General features: G+C 45.9%; 2 protein-coding genes across 5 annotated transcripts in view; one reads left to right on the top strand and one right to left on the bottom strand.

The window, feature by feature from the left end:
- The window catches only part of RGSL1 (regulator of G protein signaling like 1), a 44,132-nt gene extending 43,869 nt beyond the window's left edge, over window positions 1–263 (bottom strand). For all 3 annotated transcript variants that reach the window (XM_083621373.1, XM_083621375.1, XM_083621372.1), the window contains exon 1: window positions 125–263. The gene's annotated coding sequence lies outside the window, so the exon portion shown is untranslated. The remainder of the gene's footprint in view (window positions 1–124) is intronic.
- On the top strand, window positions 18–15,993 carry GLUL (glutamate-ammonia ligase). 2 transcript variants are annotated; one of them, XM_083621423.1, is made up of 7 exons: window positions 18–437; window positions 6,516–6,706; window positions 9,268–9,429; window positions 11,740–11,886; window positions 12,853–12,980; window positions 13,149–13,348; window positions 14,102–15,993. In XM_083621423.1, the coding sequence occupies exons 1-7, from the start codon at window positions 40–42 to the stop codon at window positions 14,418–14,420; spliced, it is 1,545 nt and encodes a 514-aa protein (XP_083477549.1). In that variant the 5' UTR covers window positions 18–39; the 3' UTR covers window positions 14,421–15,993. The 2 variants fall into 2 exon arrangements, with proteins under 2 accessions (XP_083477549.1, XP_083477550.1); XM_083621424.1 differs by lacking the exon at window positions 18–437 and adding an exon at window positions 898–1,063.
- Window positions 15,994–22,474: the final 6,481 nt, after the last annotated feature.

A 22,474-nucleotide genomic window follows, 5' to 3' on the forward strand; every position in this document is an offset into this window, starting at 1 on the left:
CCCAAACAAAGCAACGCAGCCCACAGTCACCCCAGCAAAATGCAAACACGAAAAAAACCCCAAAGCAACCCGACTCCCTTCCCCTGCCTCTTGGAGCTGTTTGCGGCGCTAAGATTACATGTACCGGAGTGCAAGTTCGTATGTTGTTTCAGCGAGCGCGGAGAAAGTTGCGCAAAGGCAGTTCCCGAGGTGTCAACATTTCGGAGAAAGCTCCTCCGCCAGCTGCCCGTCCTCGCTGTCCAGGACCTGCTTCTTGGAAGGAACACCCCCACCCTGAAAATCGTGGCATTTTTCGTTTGCATGGCCCTTGCAGCGAGACTACACAGATGCATGAAGCGCTACAGGGAGACTGGGCTGCAATTGTCAAACCTTTGCTACAAAAAATTAAGCCCCCAGGAACTCGCTGGGCTTGACTTCCAAGCAAACGCGGCTAAGTGGTGAGACTCCGGCAAGAGGCGGGAGGGAAGCCGGAGCAACCGGTGCGGGGAAGCGGCTCCCGCTTGCAGTCTTCTCGTCCAATTTTCTTTTTCGGACCGCCCCCTCCCCCCCCCTTTTTGCACGCTCCTTGCTTCGCATTGCACGACTCAAGCGCGGCGGCTCCGGAGGGGGAGTCCAGCCTCGCCCTCCCGCCCCCGCCTTGGCCACCCCGGGCCTTTCGGCTCCAAATGAGCGCCCTCATTCCCTCTTCCAACAACGCCCCCCCCGCTTCCTCGCGAGTCGGCCTGCCTGCAGGGCTGCCCCAAAAGTAAAGGCAGCCGCGGGCGGGCAAGGGGAGCGGAGACCCCCCCCCGTCCCAGTCGGGCACTGGCTTCGTCAGGCGGGCGGGCTTTGCAGGCGGGGGGGCTCCTTCCCCTCCCCTCTCCGCGTCAGCTGACCCCGCCCCGCCCGCGCCGGGCCAATCCGGAGGCGGGGCTGGCGCCGGGCAGCGCTTAAAGGGGGCGGCCGGCGGCGCCGCTGCTCTAGAGCGGAGCATGGCAGCGCCCCGGACAAACTGACCAGCCGCGCATCCTCCGCCGCCTCCTCCGCCCGCCGCGCATCCTCCGCCTCCGCCGCCGCCGCCCAGGTAAAGCCCGTCTGCGAGGGACGCCCCGGCTCTTCCCTGGGCTCGCGCCCCTCTCCTCTCCCGGGCGGGGCGGGGGGAAGAGGGAGCCGGCTTGGGAGGGCTGGGGGAGCCGCGCTTCTTTCGGGTCTGCCACGATGCTGTTCACACGGGCGAGGGCGGAGCTGGCGGAGGGGGGGTTCGGTGCGTCCTTCGCCTCCCCGCGCGTGGAGAAAGGGGGGACTGGGGGGGGGAGGATGCCTGGAAGCATTTGCCCCCTTGGCTTTTCGCATCTGCCTCTCCCGCCCCTGCCCTGTTCTCTCCAGATGGGCCAGCTAAGCAGGGCTTGTTTGGTTTGCATTTCTCCTCAACCGAGGACATCCGCTTCTGCCTCTGGTTCGGGAGAGACAATGGGCGCTGTGTGCCCGGGAGCGGGGAGGCAGGAGGCTCCCTTTCTTCTTCTTCTTTCCCTCGGAGACACGAAAAGCAGGTTTCTCCAGCCCTGATCTGTGGGGCTTCCTTGGAATCGGGAAGCAAAAGGAATTTTTCATGCCTGTGTTTGAGTAACGTGGGGGCAGGGAGAGGGATTGCTAAATAAGGGCGAGCTTGAAAGAAGCTTCTTTTATTTTGCATTTCTTCCGCAATCCCTTTTTACTTTACAAATTTCAAAGGCATGGTAATCTCCAATCTGGTTGTTTTTTGAATTTCCAGGATCTGTAAAAACAAGAGTGTAAGTGTTTCCTGGGAGCCTGCGGAAATGCTCCTCGGCCCAGTGTGTTTGGGGTGGGGTCTCCAGGAGGGGCTTGGGCAGGCATCGCATTTCATCACTTACAGGCATACAGAAGAAGCGAACACCCCCTTCCCTCTGGGTCAGAGGGAGACACAGCTGGCAGGAAAAGAAGCCTCTGCCCTGGAAGCTCTCCAAGGGACCCACCTGGAGGGTCTCTGGGGGGCTTGTCTTTGAAGAAGATGCCTGGAGCAAAGGAGGTCACAGTGGAAGGACCAAGGGGGGGGGGGTCAAAGGCATGTGCCCACACCACTTCACCTTACAGATCCATTTGGAAAAGAAATCCTAAAGTGAATGTAGGTGCCATCATAGGATAATATGTCTGTAAGGTCCAACTAAAATGTCATAACATTACAGTATGAGCCTCTGTGTCTACTCAGAAGTAAGCCTCATTTATTTCAGTGATACGGGGGAAGTGTGTGTACTGTACATTGTACAAGAAGATTGCAGCCCTAGTTTCTCTTAAGAAAACAGCAAGTTACTGGATAAGTATTGCAAGTTCATGATCTGTTTGATTAAAGAGCAGCATATAAGCTCCCATTGGGAAGAACTTCTTCTGATCTTGAGGCAGAGTGGTCAAGTGCTGCAGAGTGCTGGGAACCCATCTGTGCTGTCCAGTGTAAATTCAGTCCAGTGGAAAATATGCCATGCATATTTAAATCACACTTCCCAACTTGAGAAAGTTTCGGAGTTGGTCCAGGCCTTCCTGAAATCTCCTTTACACAATAGGTATCGGTTTCATGTATATCATGTTACAAGTATGGGAACAACACATTGCTGGATGGGATTCTCAGATGCTAAATATAGTATAAATAGCAGTACCCAGTTTACAGCAGGATGGTGCAGTTGAGTTCATTTTTTTTAGCTTGCTGCGGAATTGAGTTGTTCGAAATGTATATCTGGGAATCACGAGCTCATCTGGAATCTGGGAGTTTTGTTGTTGAAGCTGCCCCTGTGGAAGGACCTCCACATGCTGAATTATGCCATTACAAAAGTGTCTGGAACATAGGCAATGCCATGTTCACCACTGGCTTTCTTATCATGCACAATACGTATGTCTTACACACATGTTTCCATTCACTCAAGGTAGGAGAGATTGTGTACATGTTCTAATGGATTTGAAAAGTCTTTTTTTTTAAAAGATATTTATTGAAGTTTTACAAAAACATAAATTTTAAAAATCATATAAAAAGAAAGAAATACAAAAAAATAGAAAAATACATAAAATAAGAAAAAGAAGAGTAAAAACAAATCCATTTTTGTAACCCTAACTCATTATCTTATTTCCTTGGCCTCCTCACACCTCCCCTTTTTGTATCCCCATTTAAATAATCAAATCAGCAAATCCTTACCCTCTTTCATTTATCTTAACTCTGTATCTTAACATATTATAACTCTATATTTTCATCCATTATCAGTTCAATTTTGCATACTCTTATTAGCTTTGTTGCTAATGCCACTTATTTTCAATCCAACATCATTTTAACATTCATTAATTTTACAATATTTCTGCAAATAGTCTTTAAATTTCTTCCAGTCTTCTTCCACCAACTCTTCTCCCAGGTCTCGGATTCTGCCAGTCATTTCCGCCAATTCCATATAGTCCATCACCTTCATCTGCCACTCTTCCAGGGTGGGTAAATCTTGGGTCTTCCAATACTTTGCAATAAGTATTCTTGCTGCTGTTGTAGCGTACATAATGTTCTGTCCTTCTTTGGCACCAATTGGCCGACTATGCCCAGGAGAAAGCCCTCTGGTTTCTTCAGGAAGGTATATTTAAATACCTTTTTCATTTCATTATAGATCATCTCCCAGAAAGCCTTAATCTTTGGGCATGTCCACCAAAGGTGAAAGAATGTACCTTCATTTTCTTTACATTTCCAACATTTATTATCGGGCAGATGATATATTTTTGCAAGCTTGACTGGTGTCATGTACCACCTGTATATCATTTTCATAATATTCTCTCTTAAGGCATTACATGCCATAAATTTCATACCGGTGGTCCACAACTGTTCCCAGTCAGCAAACATAATGTTATGACCAACATCTTGTGCCCATTTAATCATAGCAGATTTAACCGTTTCATCCTGCGTATTCCATTTTAACAGCAAGTTATACATTCTTGAAAGCATCTTTGTTTTGGGATCTAACAGTTCTGTTTCCAATTTTGACTTTTCCACCTGGAAGCCAATTTTTTTATCCAAATTGTAGGCCTCTTATTTGATAATAATGTAGCCAGTCTCGCACTTTATCTTTTAATTTCTCAAAACTCTGCAGTTTCAATTTTTCTCCATCTTGTTCCGATATTTCCCAATATTTCGGCTGAAAAGTCTTAAGTAGATCGTTGAGACTGCCTTTTAATATAGTTTCACCAGTAAAATATATTACTTACACTGGTTTGTTGTAGTTTTCCAGGCATGATTCAAAGTGCTGGTTATTGCATACTCGTAAAACGCTTATAATTATGGCTGGGGAGGTGTGTGCAAAGGAAGGGCCTGTAGCTTGCAAGGGCCCTTTAAATGGATGTGTGTGCATGGAATACTTTGCAGAATCCCTATCAAGGCCATCTCCTGTCAGTACTGGAGAGCACATTTTACCCTTATTGTTGTATTGTACCCAAGTACAGCACTTAACTATCCCTCCAATTAATTGGTAGCATTTTGCTTATACGGGAGAAATGCTGTCTCATTGGGGCAGGTGCATGTTAAATCTTCACAGAACTATCCAGGCTGATCTGCCCCTGATCTATTCAGAATGCAGCTTGCCCCAGCCTGGGTTTTGCTTCTTGGTCATGGGGTGGAATGCTGAGTGAGAATAGGCTTACATTACCCAGAGCCTGGGCTCAAAGTACCATCAGATGCTGTTATGTTCATGAGAACACCCTCCAAGGCCTTAATAACTCCTACCCTCTAACTCATCCCAGCTTAGGAAACTAAATTAGTTTCTCTCTTTAGGAGACAGATGAAAACTTTCCTGTTCAGGCATGCTTTGCAGATGTGAGATTTAATATTTTGCTGCTGAAGATTTTGCCTTGTACAATGTTTTCATGGACTGGTTTTTATGGAGGATCTTTATTGTGCATTACCTCAGGCAGTTAATTTGGAAAGACAGTGACACTTTTCTTAAAACATACCTTTTCTCGCCTGGTCTAAAGTTTTTTTTTTGGGGGGGGGGGTTGCAGCTTGTGCAATTTCTTGGCATGAGTTTGTAGTAACAGCTGTTTTCAATTGTTAGCAAACAACTGATAGAACAGTAAGATACTGATATGACTCTAGAACAATTTAGATTCCTTATTTTAAAAATGGAAAGTGCAAGAAGCAGAGAAATTAAAGATGGCAGTGACATGCAGATTCCAGTATTACCGTATTTTTCGCACCATAGGACACACTTTTTCCCCTTCAAAAATGAAGGGGGAATGTGTGTGCGTCCTATAGAGTGAATACAGCATAGCCCCGCGACCCTCTGCCAGCTGGAGCCTCTATAGCCGCGCACCACCTCTCCAGCTGGCAGAGTGTGCGCGGGGCTAAAGAAGCCCTGCTTACCCTCTCCCAGCTGGAGAGGTGACACGCAGCAATTGCAAGAGCCTCTTTAGCCACGCACCATCTCTCCAGCCGGGAGAGCGCGCACGGGGCTAAAGAAGCCCCACGCGACCCTCTCCCGGCTGGAGAGGTGACATGCGGCTATGGCAGGAGCCTTTATAGCCGCGTGCCTTTGCGCTGCTCCCCGACCTGCTCTTTGGGGCTGGTGGTGGGCTTCCCCCCGCCAGCCCCAAAGAGCAGGTCGAAAGGAACCTGAAGCCTGGAGAGCGAGAGGGGTCGGTGCGCACCGACCCCTCTCGCTCTCCAGGCTTCCAAGGTAGCTGCCTGAAGGCGTCTGAATGCACCTTAAACGGCACCTTGTTTTAGAGGGGGAAAACAAGAGGGGGGGAAATTCTCCCCCTCTCTGTGCAGCGCCTCCTGCCGCTTCGCTGAAGGGGTGCTGGGCAGAGAGGGAGATAATTTTTTTTTCTTGTTCTCCCCCCTCTAAAACAAGGTGCGTCCTATTGTCCGGTGCGTCCTATGGTGCGAAAAATACGGTAAATTGAAAAGCACCCCTGGATATGACACTGTCAGGGACTCTGTGCTCTCTGGATTCCAAAGTGGGCATCACTCTCTCCCAGTTTTTTATATGATGTAAGTCCTAAACGCCTAGCATTGCAATACTGGAAGTGCCAATAAGGGCTGAATTATTTGGGACTGAGTGCCTCTTTTGTATAACAGTGTCCCAAGTTAGATTTTGGAATTCAGGCAATACTGCCAGCTCCTCGTTCTTTAGCAGCATCATTTCTCAACCCACAACTGCGTATCACATCCTGACATACAGTAACTTATTTTGATTGACCCAACTGTGTTGACTGTGCAGTGTGGTCATATGTGTATATACCAGCAAAAGTGTAGCTTTCAGGTCACATGAAGGTGATGCAAGTTGCCACTTCAAAGCATGGCTGTCTTTAGATTCCATTTGCCCATCCACGGCCTGATTTTCAGCCAGTGCGAATAGCTGGCAGCGCGCCACAGCTGGACTCTTAACTGGCATACTCTGCCTGGGTTACCAGAGAGCACTGATTGCGACTAGGAAAGTGTCCCTCCTTGCTTGTTGGCAGGACTCGCTTTCATGGACTCCTCCCCACCCCACTTTGCTTTGCAGGCCTTCAGAAACAGCTTCTGTAGCCATGGCTACCTCTGCAAGCTCCCACCTGAGCAAAGCCATAAAGCAGATGTACATGAAGCTGCCTCAGGGTGACAAGGTGCAAGCGATGTACATCTGGATTGATGGGACTGGCGAGTTCCTGCGCTGTAAAACCCGGACCCTGGAGCAAGAGCCCAAGAACGTTGAAGGTAGGCAGGCCGGTTGGCATGTGCTTCTATCCTACCTGTGAAAAAGGACTGCAAGCCATGTTGTTGTTGTTGTTTTTTGAATTTATATTCTGCCCTATACCCGGAGGTCTCAGGGTGGTTCACAGAGAAGATCAACATAAAAACCACAATATATATATAAGCAAAATAAAAAACAACTCCTCTTCCCCCCCCCCCGGGTCTATTTGTGATGCCAGCTTCTTGCTCTGGCTCTGCGATGCCACCCTGTTTCTGGGCAAGAGCTGCCAGCCTAGCTAGGGACTGCCTGGTGACTAGGCAGCCCTGTTCAGGGAGGTTTTTAATGTTTGATGTTTTATCGTGTTTTTAATATTCTGTTGAGCCACCCAGAATGACTGGGGAAACCCAGCCAGATGGGTGGGGTATGATTTATTTATTTATTTTCTGCATTGAAGAAGAACCTGGCTCTTTCCCTGGTCTGAAACATTTTTCCATTGGGTAAAAGACTGAAAACCAGCATGATGGTGGTGTTTTTATGAGTTTATAGTGCATTCCAGCTCCCCCACCCCAGCCAACAATGTCTACTACAGTTCTTTGCACACTTACCTGGGAGTAAGGCCCGTTGAACACAATGGGACTTGCATTTGAGTAAACATGTGCACACCAGGAAAATGTCAAAGTTGTCTAGTGGGATAAATGGATTGTCTGCCAAAGTTCAGTTCCTTTTTGTGCCAGATGAACCGAACATTGGTGGAGGAGAACAGGTGGGGAAGAGGTTTGTCTACATTTCACAAAGAAGGCAAAGTCATATCTTTTTCCTTTTAATTCCCTCTAAGACAAGTAGAGCCAAAGTGACTTCAAAAAATTGATAAACTTGAACTTCAGCCGAGGCCTTACGCCCCATTGATCAGAACCATTATCCAGTGATTCACTGTTTACTCAAAGCTTGGGTGGGTTGGTCACCAGTGTGCAGTGTAATCCGATATATTTCTGCTCAGAAGGACACACCACTGAATCTAATAGGACATCATAGGACATGATTCCCCTCAGACTTGCAACTTTTGTGCTAAGCCTTTTCCCCAGACTCAAAACAGCTAAACTGTCCATTCCCCTTCTGCCCCCAGGACAGGGAGCCTGTGACCCTCCAGATGTTGTTGGATGGCAGCGCCTCCCATTCCTGACAGTGGGCCGAGTTGGTTGGCGCTGATGTGAATCTCCACAGCATCTGGAGGGGGCGTCCCATCCTCAGTGAGGTCTGCCCTCTTGCAGGATGTGCTGTGATTCTGAAATAAGCCCAACGCATGACACCTTTAGAGGATCCTGGGAGGGTAGTTTGTTTCGGTTGCTGGGAAATGTAACTCTGTAAACTACCATTCCAGGGTTCTGGAGGGTTGTGGGGGCTGCCAGTATTCACCCTTGATCTTGTGAAGGTGGCAGGAAGCAAGGGGGAGGGGGGGAGAGCCATAAAAATTTCCACTGCGCACAATGAGTTGGCCTTTTGTTTGCCCCTCCGAACAAAGCGGCCTCCCCAACACAATAAACAGCATTAGGATTTCTTCACATGTTGCCATGGAGCTGGCCAGAGATGGTTATGAAACCCGCAGAGCATGTATGGCCAATTAGAAGTATTTAGTCGAGTGCTTTGTTTTTATTCTGAGGAGCGAGCGGCTGGCACTGCTTGGTTTAAATCATTTCGCCACCTCAAGCATATGAAAGGGATCAAGCTGGCTGGATTAACCACTTTAATGCCAATTCAAATATGATTATACTGTTTGCTCATTCTCTCTCCCGCCAGCTCTGAGTGCCTGTACCTGGGCCCACTCTCACGCACACATCCTGCCCTGGAGGGAACGCTTTGAAACAGAGCAAAACCAGATTCCTGGCATAAGGAACGCTGTGGGGTCAAGATCTGGGAGAGTGTGGGGAGCAGAGGCGCCTGGGGCAGGATCTGAAGCCCTGGATTATTTGCAAGCACAGCTGCCCAATGTTTTGAATCAAGTTTCTCTATGAACCTGAGGATGTGGGGCTTCCACTTTTAATATAATGGGTTCTGGAGCATCCTAGCTCTGTGCTGAATGGCACATGCTCTGCTTGGATTCTCTGATAATTGTTGCAACAAGCTGTTGGCATGAAATGGTAGCATAGGAACATTGTCACAGACACATGGACTACCCACCAGTGGCAAGGTATGGCATGGTGGACTTCTAGTTACTCTGTTTTGCGGGGGGGGGGGGGGGTTCCAAGCTGCCGCCACCTTGGGCTTGTAACAGATCTTCAGTATTTCCCCTGTGAGGTGGAAAACCAACTCAAACTGTTTCCCGCATTGATGCAGAAAATCCCTTGTGTGCCAAGTTTTGTACACATTGCAGGCTTCTGTTTAAAACAAACAAAATTTCCTTCCTAAACAGCTGCTCCAGAACATGATAAATCCCAAATGCACATTTATTCTGGATGCAACTTTCCTATTCCTCACAAGCAGGCCTCATTTCAGCTGTAGCGGCAGCAGCGCAGCCAGTTAGCATAGATTCTTTTTCTGGGAAGTAGCCGGAGTTTATCGCTAAGGCAGCCTGTGCTTCTGCTTCCAGATCTGCCAGAGTGGAATTTTGATGGCTCCAGCACCTACCAGTCTGAGGGCTCCAACAGCGACATGTACCTGGTGCCATCTGCCATGTTCCGGGACCCCTTCCGCAAAGACCCCAACAAGCTGGTGCTCTGTGAGGTCCTGAAGTACAACCGCAAGCCAGCAGGTATTTCCAGCGCTGCTCCTTTCCCCTTCCGCTCTGCTCTTGATAGGAAAAAGAGAGTGCAGAAAAGGCCGCGCTTGGGAGAAATGAGGAACGAGTCGTAGTAATACTTAGGAAGTTCAGGCCCTGCCAACCTGAGAATGGGAGCTAGGAGATACGGTGCTTGTTCTTTTTTTAAAGAACAAAACAAATTCACAGAGGTTGGTATCTGGTGTCGACAGCTGCTAGCTAAGATGAATAAGAAACCTCTGTGCTTAGGGGGCAGCAGAACACAGGACAGGATTCCTGGAACATAGGAACTTACTTCCCATGAGACATTAAGCAGCACTTTCAGGTTGTGAGAAAAGATTTACTGTACAAATTAAGGATAAGCAATTTGTTTGTTTTCAATAAGATTTTCCCATAATACAATAAGATACCTGAGAGATAAAATGAGAAAAAGAAGCAAATGAAAAAGAGAAAGGGAAAATAGAGAAATAGAAGAAGGAAAAAATAAAGAAAGCAGAAACAGAGAAACGTTAGCAAAAATTACAAAAGAGGGACTTCTGATTTTCTATCTGCCAGTCACGTACTAGAAGAAAATAGAATTATTTAAAACCATCAGTCAATGCAAGCAACTGTCTACTCCACTTTCTGATAAACAATATTTCCTCTAAGTTACAAGTGTCCCATAGTCATTCATTTCCTTTTCTCACGGAAAGTCCAAAATAAGCAATTTGGTTGTGGTGTGTAAGTGTCCCCCGCTTCTCGAAGCAAACATTTTGATCCTCTTTTGTTTTCATGCTTTTCTATGTACAAGAGTACATACACTGTCAGAGGAGAACTTGATCTGCATTGATTGCAAGTGTTTTATGCTGTAAGCGGCCCAGAGTGGCTGGGGCAACCCAGTCAGATGGGTGGGGTATAAGTAAAATAATAATATTTAACCCTAGCATCCCTATATAAATGCAACAGGTAGTCTTACACCTTTTTGAAAGAGAAATTTAACATTTCCTTCAAGGTCTGTCTAGTCACCAAGCTGGTGCCCTCCAGAAGAGGATTTGGACTATAGATGGTGCTGGGTTGGTCTGATGAGAGTTGCAGTCCAAAACATCATCCAGAGGGCACCAAGTTGGGGAAGGCTGATCTAGACCAACCTTCTCTGTCCAGTAACCGCAGCCATTTGCCTCCGGAAGCTGACAGTGCTGGCGTAATGTTGGCAGAAAAGCCAGTAAACATCAGATGCCACTTTCAATCCACAAGACATTCATTCTTCCAGCTGCGTCAGCTGATCTGTTGGATGCATGCATAGCTCCCCCCATGCTTCTTTCTCGCAACATATTGAACACAGTCATTCCTCTCTTTTAACCACTGCCTCGCCTTCCTGCAGAATTCATTTGCAACTAGGAGCCAGGACACTGTAGTTACCATGGTGATAACACTGTTGCCAAGGTGACATTTCAAGCACTCCGTTAAACATAACTGTTTCGGTTTGATGCTAGTGTTCAAGATAGTTTAACTGCAAAGTTTAGATCCCAGTTTAGCTAGAAGCTTTTTGAATGGAATTGGGCAATCTGTCTCCCAGCTTCCATTCTTAATATGGGAAATGAGCCTAGTGATCCACTTTCCAGGATGACTTTGTGGTCTAATTGGAAAGAACCACAAGATGCTCTGGCCTTTACTGATAGATTGCAACACTTTCTACAGTTCTGAATGGTGTTATTATGTTTTGCTGATCTATGTTGCCCTGATGTCTTACAATATGGTGAGGGATGCGGGTGGCGCTGTGGTCTAACCCACTGAGCCTCTTGGGTTTGCCAGTCAGTAGGTCGGTGGTTCAAATCCCCATGGTGGGGTGAGCTCCCATTTCTTGGTCCCAGCTTCTGCCAACCTAGCAGTTTGAAAGCACGCCAGTGCAAGGAGGTAAATAGGTACCACTGTGGTGGGAAGGTAAACAGCATTTCCGTGCGTTCTGGTTTCCATTACGGTGTCCCATTGCACCAGAAGCGGTTTAGTCATTCTGGCCACATGACCTGGAAAGCTGGCTGTGGACAACGCTGGCTCCCTCTGCCTGAAAGCGAGATGAGCGCCACAACCCTATAGTCGCCTTTGACTGGACTTAACCGTCCACAGGTCCTTTACCTACCTTTTACCTATGATATGGTGGTATATATTTTTAAACTCTTTTGTAAAGACTCTTGATTAACCGTCACCCGCTAGCATTTCCCCCATGCAGCGGAGAGGCATGAGAAAACTACCCGCAAGTTCCTTCAGGCAGAGCTTGTGGTGTGGTACAAGTAATACTAATTTGCCTTACACACGTTTTTCTCCCAGAAACAAATTTAAGGTCCACTTGTAAAAGGATTATGGACATGGTGTCTAACCAGAACCCCTGGTTTGGGATGGAGCAAGAATATACTCTTCTGGGAACAGATGGACATCCCTTTGGCTGGCCTTCCAATGGCTTTCCCGGACCACAAGGTAAAGATGCTACAAAGGAAGACCACGGATGGTCTTGAGTTCCCAAGAGCAAATTGCAACCTGCCCCAGCTTAGCGACAGAATTTGTGCTTTGTCTGCACAAATGATGGGGGTTTTCAGTGGCAGTTGGTGCTGAGCTGGGTGGAACATTGGCCTATCTTGGCAGAAGGATATTCACTATTGCAAAATGCGGATGATAAAATTGTAAGGCCTTTGTTCACATGCTAATGGTGGGACTTTGAAGTTGCTTCATGTTGCATTTTCCTCTTAGACTTGCATGTGTACAGCATTGCTAGGGACACATCACCTCTAGGCTGAGCACTTTCAGTGCAGTGCAGAATTACAGTGGTACCTTGGTTTATGAACTTAATCCATTCCGGAAGTCCATTCTTAAACCAAGGCGTGCTTTCCCATAGCAGCAGGGGACTCGATTTACACTCAACAGGAAGCAGAACATGTTCTTATTCCAAGGCAAAGTTCACAAACCAAAACACCTACTTCCGGGTTTGCAGCGTTCTTAATCAAAGTTGTTCATAAACTAAACTGTTCTTAAACCAAGGTACCACTGTATTAATTCCATGGTTTATGTGCCACCTTTCAAGGCAAGGCCATCAGTTTGCATAAAATAGTAACTGCACAGTTTGCCTTACTGCATGGCTGGATGTGAGTGGTAGAGACACAATTCTTAAGGTTGCATCCACCACATCCCTCCAGGTAATATGCAAATAAGAGTCTGAGGCTACATTTGATGTAGGATTCAAAGATGGCATTTAGAAACATTTACAAAAGAAAAGAACAGTGACTGGCTTTCGCTCCACCAAATATATGAGCCGGATGAATGCCTGTCATGATTCCTGTAATGATATTACAGGAGCACCCTTTGCAAAAATGTATAGTCATGTACTGAACATGGTGGTTAGAGATGCTGACTCACCCGTGGACTCCTCTTTCTTCTGGCATTCTGCAGGGCCATACTACTGTGGTGTTGGAGCAGACAAGGCCTATGGCCGAGACATTGTGGAAGCCCATTATCGAGCCTGCCTATATGCCGGTGTGAATATTGGAGGCACAAATGCAGAAGTGATGCCAGCACAGGTAGATATTGGAGCCAAAGCCCCGAAACGAACGTTGGTCTCTCTGCATTGGGGTTCTTTGCAGGCCTAGTAGTGTGCAAGGTGAAGGCTGTGAACAGCATCGTGCAGACCAGTTTACGCCTCCCTTTCTCTGTGCCAATCCTGATTTGAAACGGTCTCTCTTTTGTAGTGGGAGTTCCAGGTGGGCCCTTGTGAAGCAATTGATATGGGAGACCACCTCTGGATTGCTCGATTCATCCTTCATAGAATATGTGAAGACTTTGGAGTCATTGTGTCTTTTGACCCCAAGCCCATCCCTGGGAACTGGAACGGAGCTGGATGCCACACCAACTTCAGCACGAAGCTCATGCGAGAGGAGGGAGGCCTCAAGTGAGTGTGTCTTCAGACCTGGGGAGTTTTTTCTTAGGAGAGGATTAGGAAGACAGATCTTGACAGCTTCAGGCCGTACACCTTAAACAACATAGTGCAGCCACTTGTTCCAAAAAAAGCCTTCCAAATTCTGCAGGAATTTAAAATACCCAAGCATGCAGATATAGCACAACAATATACAAAACAGAAAGGAGATCGGTACATTTTAATGTGCCTGTATTTTTCCTCTTCTGGTACAGAGTATGACTAGGCAATAGAGGGAAATGCATCGTTTTGCAATAGCCTACTGCTTTGATATTATCGGCTTTCTTGAGCTGCCGTTGTTGAGAAATATCTTTGTGGTTCGGAGGCTTCAAAAAAAAATCTATTAAAGAATTAACTGAGCATGTGTCAAGAATGGGGCTGTGTGCATGATGCAGTTCTATGGGTCTGGAGAGGTGCCAAATGCAGCAGTGAGCACAACATCCAGTTTCCCTTTTAAATGCACACATGCTATTTTATTTTATTTTTTATGATTTTTTAGAATAGGTGGACTTCAGCCACCAAATACTAGATTTGCTTTCTGTGCTTCTAAGGAATTGCAGCACACACACACACACACACACACACACACACCCTAACTCCAATAATAGTGACCTGTGGCCTTGAGCAAAAGTTGCCTCTCCCGATGACATGCTAATGCTGTCCTACAAGTAAGGAGATTCAGAGGCCCCTCTGGCGATCTCAGCATCCTGCCTCTTCTCCTTTCCACAGGCACATTGAAGAAGCCATTGAGAAGCTGGGCAAGCGTCACCAGTACCACATCCGTGCCTACGACCCCAAAGGGGGGCTGGACAACGCCAGGCGCCTGACCGGCTTCCATGAGACATCCAACATCAATGAGTTCTCTGCTGGGGTAGCCAACCGTGGGGCCAGTATCCGCATCCCGAGGAAAGTGGGCCAAGATAAGATGGGCTATTTTGAAGACCGCCGACCCTCCGCCAACTGCGACCCGTACGCCGTGACCGAAGCTCTCGTCCGCACTTGTCTCCTCAACGAAACTGGGGACGAGCCCTTTGAGTACAAGAACTAAGTGAACTCTGTCCCACACAGGAACCCACCCATTCCCTTCCCCCTTCTGCATTTTCTAGATGTTAATTCTGAGGGCATGAGATAATACCATGTCTGTGCCTCCCCCAAATTTACCCTCTTGTTTCTTCTGGGTGGAAGAGGGAAGTCTTAGTCTCTTTCAGTGTTTATTCTGTCGTTTGAGAGGCCAGGAAAAGGAAGAGTAGGCATTAGAGGAAACAGTCCCCAGTTAACCACTATTTTTGTCTAATCCATCTGTATGTCTTGACAGGATTTCGGGCACTTCCAGGGACAGACAGCACAGTGGGGGGGGGGATGCTTAAGAAAAATATGTGCGAAGCCCATTTGTTGTGCTCCTCGCCCAAATGTGCCCTTTGTGAGCCCTGCTGAAAGGAACAGGAGAGAGGCAGAGTGAGGAAAGCCCTTGGCGCATCATTTGTTCACTTCAGTGGCGCTTGAAAATTGAGGCGTTCCGCAGCCCGCCATGGAAAATAGAAGGTGGCTTAACGCATACATAGCCTGGGTCCACACCCAATCTCTCTCATGGGCAGAAGGGTGTTTTAATAGCCCCTTATTATGAGATGGAGGGGCATTATGGCATGCCAACCGTGGGGCAGTGTTGGGCATTCTTGCAACCTGTGGTCAGTTGTCGTCCCCACAAGACCAAGTCTTATTCAAAAGCTGTTGCAACATGTTTGATCTGTTTTGGAAGCTGTCTTGACTTTTCTGTTTCTAACACAGAGTGAAGTAGTATTTTTATATTTTAATGCCTGAAAAGGAAAAAAAAGTTTGTGTTTCTTTTCTTTCAAAAAGGTCCACTCAATCAGCCATTTGCAAAAAGGCTGAGTTTGCTACAGGTGTCTGTTGGTTAAGACTTGCGTACAGGATCGAGGAAGGGGGTAAGGAGAAAAGATGGGGAGGGGAGAGAGAGAAAAAGAAAAAAGAGCTGCATGTTTCACCTTCAAGAGCAGCTCTGATGGCTTGTTATAAGCAAGGGGTATCCGTTTACAAGTTTATAAGTGGAAATAGGTATTAATTTTTTAATTTAAACTGGAGCCACCGGGGTTGTCTCAGCAAGGCCGCGTGCAGCTAGTTGTGGCAACAAGATACAACCGTGCTTCAGACAAAAGGAGTTGGCTGGTCAACTTGAACCATGTTATTTGACAAGTATTTGGCGGGGGGGTGGGGGTGCGGGAGCAGGGTCAAGGAGTGTGTTAAAATCTCTAGTAGGATTTGCATGTTGGCTTTTGATGACTGCACCAATGAAGAAGAACAGGTGGGAAGCGAGGTTTTTAGAGATTTTTAAATAACATGTTTTTAGGGGTATCTAAAGTTGTACAGTTTGGCAGAGGCCACCGCTGCTCCTGTTAGGTACATCCTGGTACATCCAGAAATGCTTCTGCCAGGACTCCACTAATAAAACAATAGTTGCGCTCAGAGGTAATAATGCTAGTGGGTTCAAACGTTCCGGGATTTTGTACGTTGGTATCTTGGATGGTGCCAATCATCTTCCGCTGCATTTGGACTTGAAAATAGGGTGGGGTTTTTTTGTAATAAAAATTTAAAAATCAAACCTAGTTGCAATTTTCTGCCTCCCTCTTTTCCATGTCTGCCTGTGTGTACTTGGCTTAATTCATACTGGGGGTGGGAAACCTCAGCTGCCAGGGGCATTCGTAGCTGCTGCCCCTGCGTACAGCAGCAGTTCTCGCACCAGGCAGAGTACTTGCCCCAAACCCGGATCTAGGCATCCAAGGATTATCCTTTTTACTGTGCCTACAGTTTTCCTTTAACCAAACAAAATCAACATTTTTGTCATCGAGGAGAATCCACTGAGCAATATGCAGAAAAAAATTCCTCCCTACTGAGTAACATACACTCATCCATCAGGTTATGATTAGTCAGCATGACTTTGAAGAGCAAAGAGACTTCCCACAGAGATGTGTCTGGCCCCATGCAATGGTTACCAGTGCCGAAGATGCACCTCTTTAGTCTTTTATGATTTAAATTTATTTTAAACTGTTTTTAATGTTGCATTCTAGATTATTGTAATCCACCCTGGGACCTTAGAGTGAAGGGTGGGTGATAATAATAATAATAATTATTATTATTATTATTATTATTATTATTATTATTATTATTAATGGTAATAATAGTTTAATAATACAGATTAATGTAGGCCAAAGTGTGCTTCTCCTCACTTTCTCATATGATTTGATGGCCTAAGAATGCCCAGATCAAGCTAATGTTCTCCTTAAAATGTGGTGCTCAGAACTGGACACAGTACTAAAGATGTGACCTGACAAGTACATAATGGAGTGGATCTGTTACTTCTTGTGATCTGGGCTCTGTGCTTCTGTTAATACAGCCCAAGGCAGTGATAGCTGTTAAAAGCATGCACATTTCATTGCTGGTTCCTTGATGCACAGTTTGTGATCAACTAAGATGCCAAGATCCTCTTCATATGTGCTGCTGCTAAACCAGGTCTCCACCATCCTATACTTCTGCCCTTGATTTAAACAAACAAAAAAAAAAAACCAAAAAAACCCCCCAATGGTACCTAACTTCAGATCTTTACATTTATCGCTGTTGAATTTCATCATCTTGGTTTCAGCCCAGTGTTCCCACTTGCCAAAATCATTTTTACTTTTGGTTCTCTCTTCCATAGTGTTAGCTGTGCCCTTGTGTCACCTGCCTCTTTGAATTAGCATTGCCCTCTTGTCATTTATAAAAAGGTTGAACATCACAGAGCCTGGGATAGCAACCTGTAGCACTCGACTCAATGCAGGCATCCCCAGCCTGCGGCCCTCCAGATGTTTGGCCTACAGCTCCCATGATCCCTTGCTAACAGGACCAGTGTTCAGGGGTGATGGGAATTGTAGTCCAAAACATCTGGAGGGCCGAAGGTTGGGGATGCCTGGCTCAATGCATCTCCCCCATGTTGACACAGAGCCATTAATGAGCACTTCCTGGGTATGGTTGTGTGAATCCACTTATCAATAGTCTCATACAACCCACATTTTACCATCTTTTCAACAATTATCCCTTGGGAGACTCAAACGTTTTGTTGAAATCAAGACGGCCACAGCATTTCCATGACTGGTAACTTTTTTTTTTTTTTAAGGGAGACAAGGTTGGTCTGGCATACTTTATGCTAGATAAACCAATGATGTTTCCTAGTGATCAGTGTTCACAGACTTACAGTTTAATCACCTGTTCTAGAATTTTACCCAGTGTTGACATCAGGCAGTTGGTTTCTGGTTTCAAGAGAGCAAGACTGTCTAGTGTGGTAGCACTTTGCACTTTCTCCAAGAATTCCCAAAGATTACAGGCAGCGACTCCAGAATAAAAATCTAAAGAGCGCTTCAGTACCCTGGGATGAAATTCATAAAAAGGCATCCCCAAAGGTTAAAGTGGGGGCATTGCAAGGCTGGAATAGGGCACTTTATCTTCCCTCCTAAAACCAGCCAGGCGGGGGAGGGAGCAGTAGAGGGCAGGAATTGCTGCAGTCAAAAACTCCCACATATTCCCCGACGGCAACTTTTGGGGTGGCACCACATGAACCATCTGCTCTCCTGGAACTAGCCTTCCTCACACATAGTTTGAGAACCACTACAGTGAGCAACTTCCAAGGAACCCCAGAGTTACCTTGAAAACAGTTTGAAAACCACTGCTACATTCCATTCCAGTAACAACAATAAAATAACTTACATGAAGTCAGAAAGGATAGGGAGTGAGCAGTGGAAGTAAAATATATCTATCTGGCTGAAAATGAAATTGTATGCTTAGAAGTGTTTTGGAAGCTCTTACAGTTGGAGATGGACAATTCATAAACTGGATGGACTTTGACACAATGTTTTTCACAGAGTTCCACAAGTATGTTTGGGGGTTTGCACCATGCACAACATAACCAGATATTTCAAATGCAGACATTCTTATCTCAGGGGCGTTGTGAACCAGTTAAATAATTCTTAGCGATAAGTTGTCTTTAGACCAACTGGTTAACGGATAGTATGCAGCTTCTAATTTAATCTATCACCTAAATCTCTATGAATGCCTTTCTGAGATACTGAAAGAACTGAAAGGCAACTAATAAGCAATAATAAGCAAAAGGTTATCTTTCAGCAAAACAGTAGGACCAAAACATCACACAACAGCGCCATCAATCAATCAACTAACCAGCTGAAGCTTTAATGGATTAATCTATTGGTCAAGAATTGCAACTTTTTAAAAAAAAAAGTATTTCCAGAAGCTAGGTTATTTACAAACAAATTTGGATACTGCAAGATTAAAGCCACAAAACCAGAAACGTTCTGCAAGATTGGAACAGCAAACGAGCATTCTACACTGCAACATTTTGTTGCAGATTCTACTTAACAGCTCCTGATCATCTTCACCTTAGTATAATCTTCCGTATTTTCTTCTGTTGCATCTAAGGTGTTGCTTTTCCCATATTTTTCCTTCTTTTTTTCTTGATGGGGCTTGTTTAGCAACATCTGGAGGGCCAAACATTCCCCATCACTGCTCTAATTATCCATAGTTTCCTGTTTAATCAGAACTGGGAAACTATGGTCACCACCTTTGGAACAAGCCAGGATATCTAGCCAGCATCAAAGGATGGCTTAATACCCTGGCTTTTTCCAAAGCAGCTAAGCACAGTTTTTTTGGTTCTGATGAAGAAGAAAACATTGGTTGATTAGAGGTTTTCAGGTTTGTTTACTCAACTCATGAAGGGGCAAATGAAGGGGCTGCATGTGTGTTTTGTTAAGCTGAGAAGCATGATCATCTGAAGATCAATCATCTTTGTGTTTTAGGCAATAGGAAAACTCTGTATGTGGTGGCTGACCTGTGATGGCACATTCACACCTGCAAATAATAGTCTGGCACTGTAATTCTCGAGTGATTAACATGTGTGTGAACCAGCCATGAAGATTATGGCCAGGCACTTACACATCCCAATGCACAGGTAGCGCTGTGAGCTAAACCACTGAGCCTCTTAAGGGGCTTGCCGATTGGAAGGTTGGCAGTTCAAATCTGCGTGATGGGGTGAATTCCCGCTGCTCTGTCCCAGCTTCTGCCAACCAAGCAGTTAAAAAGCCTACCAGTGCAAGTAGATAAATAGGTACTGCGGTGGCGGGAAGGTAAGGTTTGAAATGCAAACAGGGGACACAGAAAGGGCTGAACTCCTCAATGCCTTCTTTGCCTCAGTCTTCTCCAATAAAGAAAACAATGCCCGACCTGAAGAATTTGGAGCAAATGATTCAGCAGAGGAAACACAGCCCAGAATAACTAAGGAGATAGTACAAGAATACTTGGCTGGTCTAGATGTATTCAAGTCTCCAGGGCCAGATGAACTGCATCCAAGAGTATTAAAAGAACTGGCAGATGTGATTTCAGAACCACTGGCAGTCATCTTTGAGAATTCCTGGAGAACAGGCGAAGTCCCGGCAGACTGGAGGAGGGCAAATGTTGTCCCTATTTTCAAAAAGGGGAAAAGAGAGGACCCAAATAATTACCGCCCAGTCAGTCTGACATCAATACCAGGGAAGATTCTGGAGCAGATCATTAAGCAAACAGTCTGTGAGCACCTAGAAAGGAATGCTGTGATCACCAATAGTCAGCATGGATTTCTGAAAAATAAGTCATGTCAGACTAACCTAATCTCGTTTTTTGACAGAATTACAAGCCTGGTAGATGAAGGGAACACAGTGGATGTAGCCTACCTTGATTTCAGCAAGGCATTTGACAAGGTGCCCCATGATATTCTTGTAAAGAAGCTGGTAAAATGCGGTCTTGACTATGCTACCACTCAGTGGATTTGTAACTGGCTGACTGACCGAACCCAAAGGGTGCTCATCAATGGTTCCTCTTCATCCTGGAGAAGAGTGACTAGTGGGGTGCCACAGGGTTCTGTCTTGGGCCCGGTCTTATTCAACATCTTTATCAACGACTTGGATGATGGACTCAAGGGCATCCTGATCAAATCTGCAGATGACACCAAACTGGGAGGGGTGGCTAACACCCCAGAGGACAGGATCACACCTCAAAACGACCTTGACAGATTAGAGAACTGGGCCAAAACAAACAAGATGAATTTTAACAGGGAGAAATGTAAAGTATTGCACTTGGGCAAAAAAAATGAGAGGCACAAATACAAGATGGGTGACACCTGGCTTGAGAGCAGTACATGTGAAAAGGATCTAGGAGTCTTGGTTGACCACAAACTTGACATGAGCCAACAGTGTGACGCGGCAGCTAAAAAAGCCAATGCAATTCTGGGCTGCATCAATAGGAGTATAGCATCTAGGTCAAGGGAAGTAATAGTGCCACTGTATTCTGCTCTGGTCAGACCTCACCTGGAGTACTGTGTCCAGTTCTGGGCACCACAGTTCAAGAAGGACACTGACAAACTGGAATGTGTCCAGAGGAGGGCAACCAAAATGGTCAAAGGCCTGGAAACGATGCCTTATGAGGAACGGCTAAGGGAGCTGGGCATGTTTAGCCTGGAGAAGAGGAGGTTAAGGGGTGATATGATAGCCATGTTCAAATATATAAAAGGATGTCACATAGAGGAGAGAGAAAGGTTGTTTTCTGCTGCTCCAGAGAAGCGGACACGGAGCAATGGATCCAAACTACAAGAAAGAAGATTCCACCTAAACATTAGGAAGAACTTCCTGTCAGTAAGAGCTGTTCGACAGTGGAATTTGCTGCCAAGGAGTGTGGTGGAGTCTCCTTCTTTGGAGGTCTTTAAGCAGAGGCTTGACAACCATATGTCAGGAGTGCTCTGATGGTGTTTCCTGCTTGGCAGGGGGTTGGACTCGATGGTCCTTGTGGTCTCTTCCAACTCTATGATTCTATGATTCTATGATTCTATGATTCTAAACGGAGTTTCTGTGTGCTCTGGCACTTGTCACGGTCCTCTGTGTGCCAGTAGCAATTTAGTTACATGGCCCGGAAAGCTGCCTGCGGGCAAATGCCGGCTCCCTTGGCCTGAAGTGAGATGAGCACCGCACCACATAGTCGCCTTTGACTGGACTTAACCATCCAGGGGTCCTTTACCTTTTTTACCTAGGCACTTCTATATAACCAGAGGCAAGACAGTTAACTATTCTCAACATTCGAGCATTAAACACTTGTCCTCTGTTGTGACAAAACAAAGGCCTACATTAGTCCTTGATGTGATCTTGATCTTCTTAATCCTACCAAAACTGACATTTTCCTAACAGTTTGGGTAACACAAGGATTTTGCACTATAAGCACCACACAAGTAATACATATACAACCACTGAGGGATTAGGTTCCCGCCAAACAATGCAATTTTGCTGCTCATTGTATAATCCACTTAGGTGCAGCAAATTATGTAAATTATGCCCACACAAGAGATTGAAATCAAGAAGCAAAGCACTTAACACACTGTGTAGCTCTTGCCTAACAATACATGGCCACTGCTCTGTGTCTCTTACAAATACCTACACACTTTGCAGCTATAAACGAAGCACTTGGGTTCCTATTTTTATGCCGTTATACACCATCCTGAAAAGGTTCTCAATGAGGCAAAGGTATACACTAAATCAGGGGTCAGCAAACTTTTTCAGCAGGGGCCGGTCCACTGTCCCTCAGACCTGGTGGGGGGGCAGACTATATTTTGAAAAACAAATGAACAAATTCCTATGCCCCACAAATAACCCAGAGATGCATTTTAAATTAAAGGACACATTCTACTCATGTAAAAACATGCTGATTGCCAGACCGTCCGGGGGCCGGATTTAGAAAGCGATTGGGCCGGATCCAGCCCCCGGGCCTTAGTTTGCCTACCCATGCACTAAATAAATAAATATTGCTTCCACAAAGCAATTTTTTACATGACGCCCATTCTTTAATTCCTAAGTTTTCATCCCCAATTGAAATAAATCTGAAGTGTGTGTTAACTTATTTTTCTTACTTTTGTCCCTTGTTATCCTTGCCTCTTCATCCCCTCCCTCAGTAGGGAAATTTAGATCATAAATAGCTTGGGGCAGAGACCTGTCTTTTTATATTTTACAGTAAAACATCATATACAGT

This window comes from Podarcis filfolensis (assembly GCF_964270895.1).
Source record: "Podarcis filfolensis genome assembly, chromosome: 6".
Classification (NCBI taxonomy): Eukaryota; Metazoa; Chordata; class Lepidosauria; order Squamata; family Lacertidae; genus Podarcis; species Podarcis filfolensis.

Excerpts from the sequence above, each read along its gene's own strand:
- GLUL (XM_083621423.1), top strand. The coding sequence starts at position 40 with ATGCAAACACGAAAAAAACCCCAAAGCAACCCGACTCCCTTCCCCTGC. Across the intron at positions 438-6,515 it reads CAAGCAAACGCGGCTAAGTG|GCCTTCAGAAACAGCTTCTG; the intron begins GTGAGACTCCGG and ends TTTGCTTTGCAG. Across the intron at positions 9,430-11,739 it reads GTACAACCGCAAGCCAGCAG|AAACAAATTTAAGGTCCACT; the intron begins GTATTTCCAGCG and ends TTTTTCTCCCAG.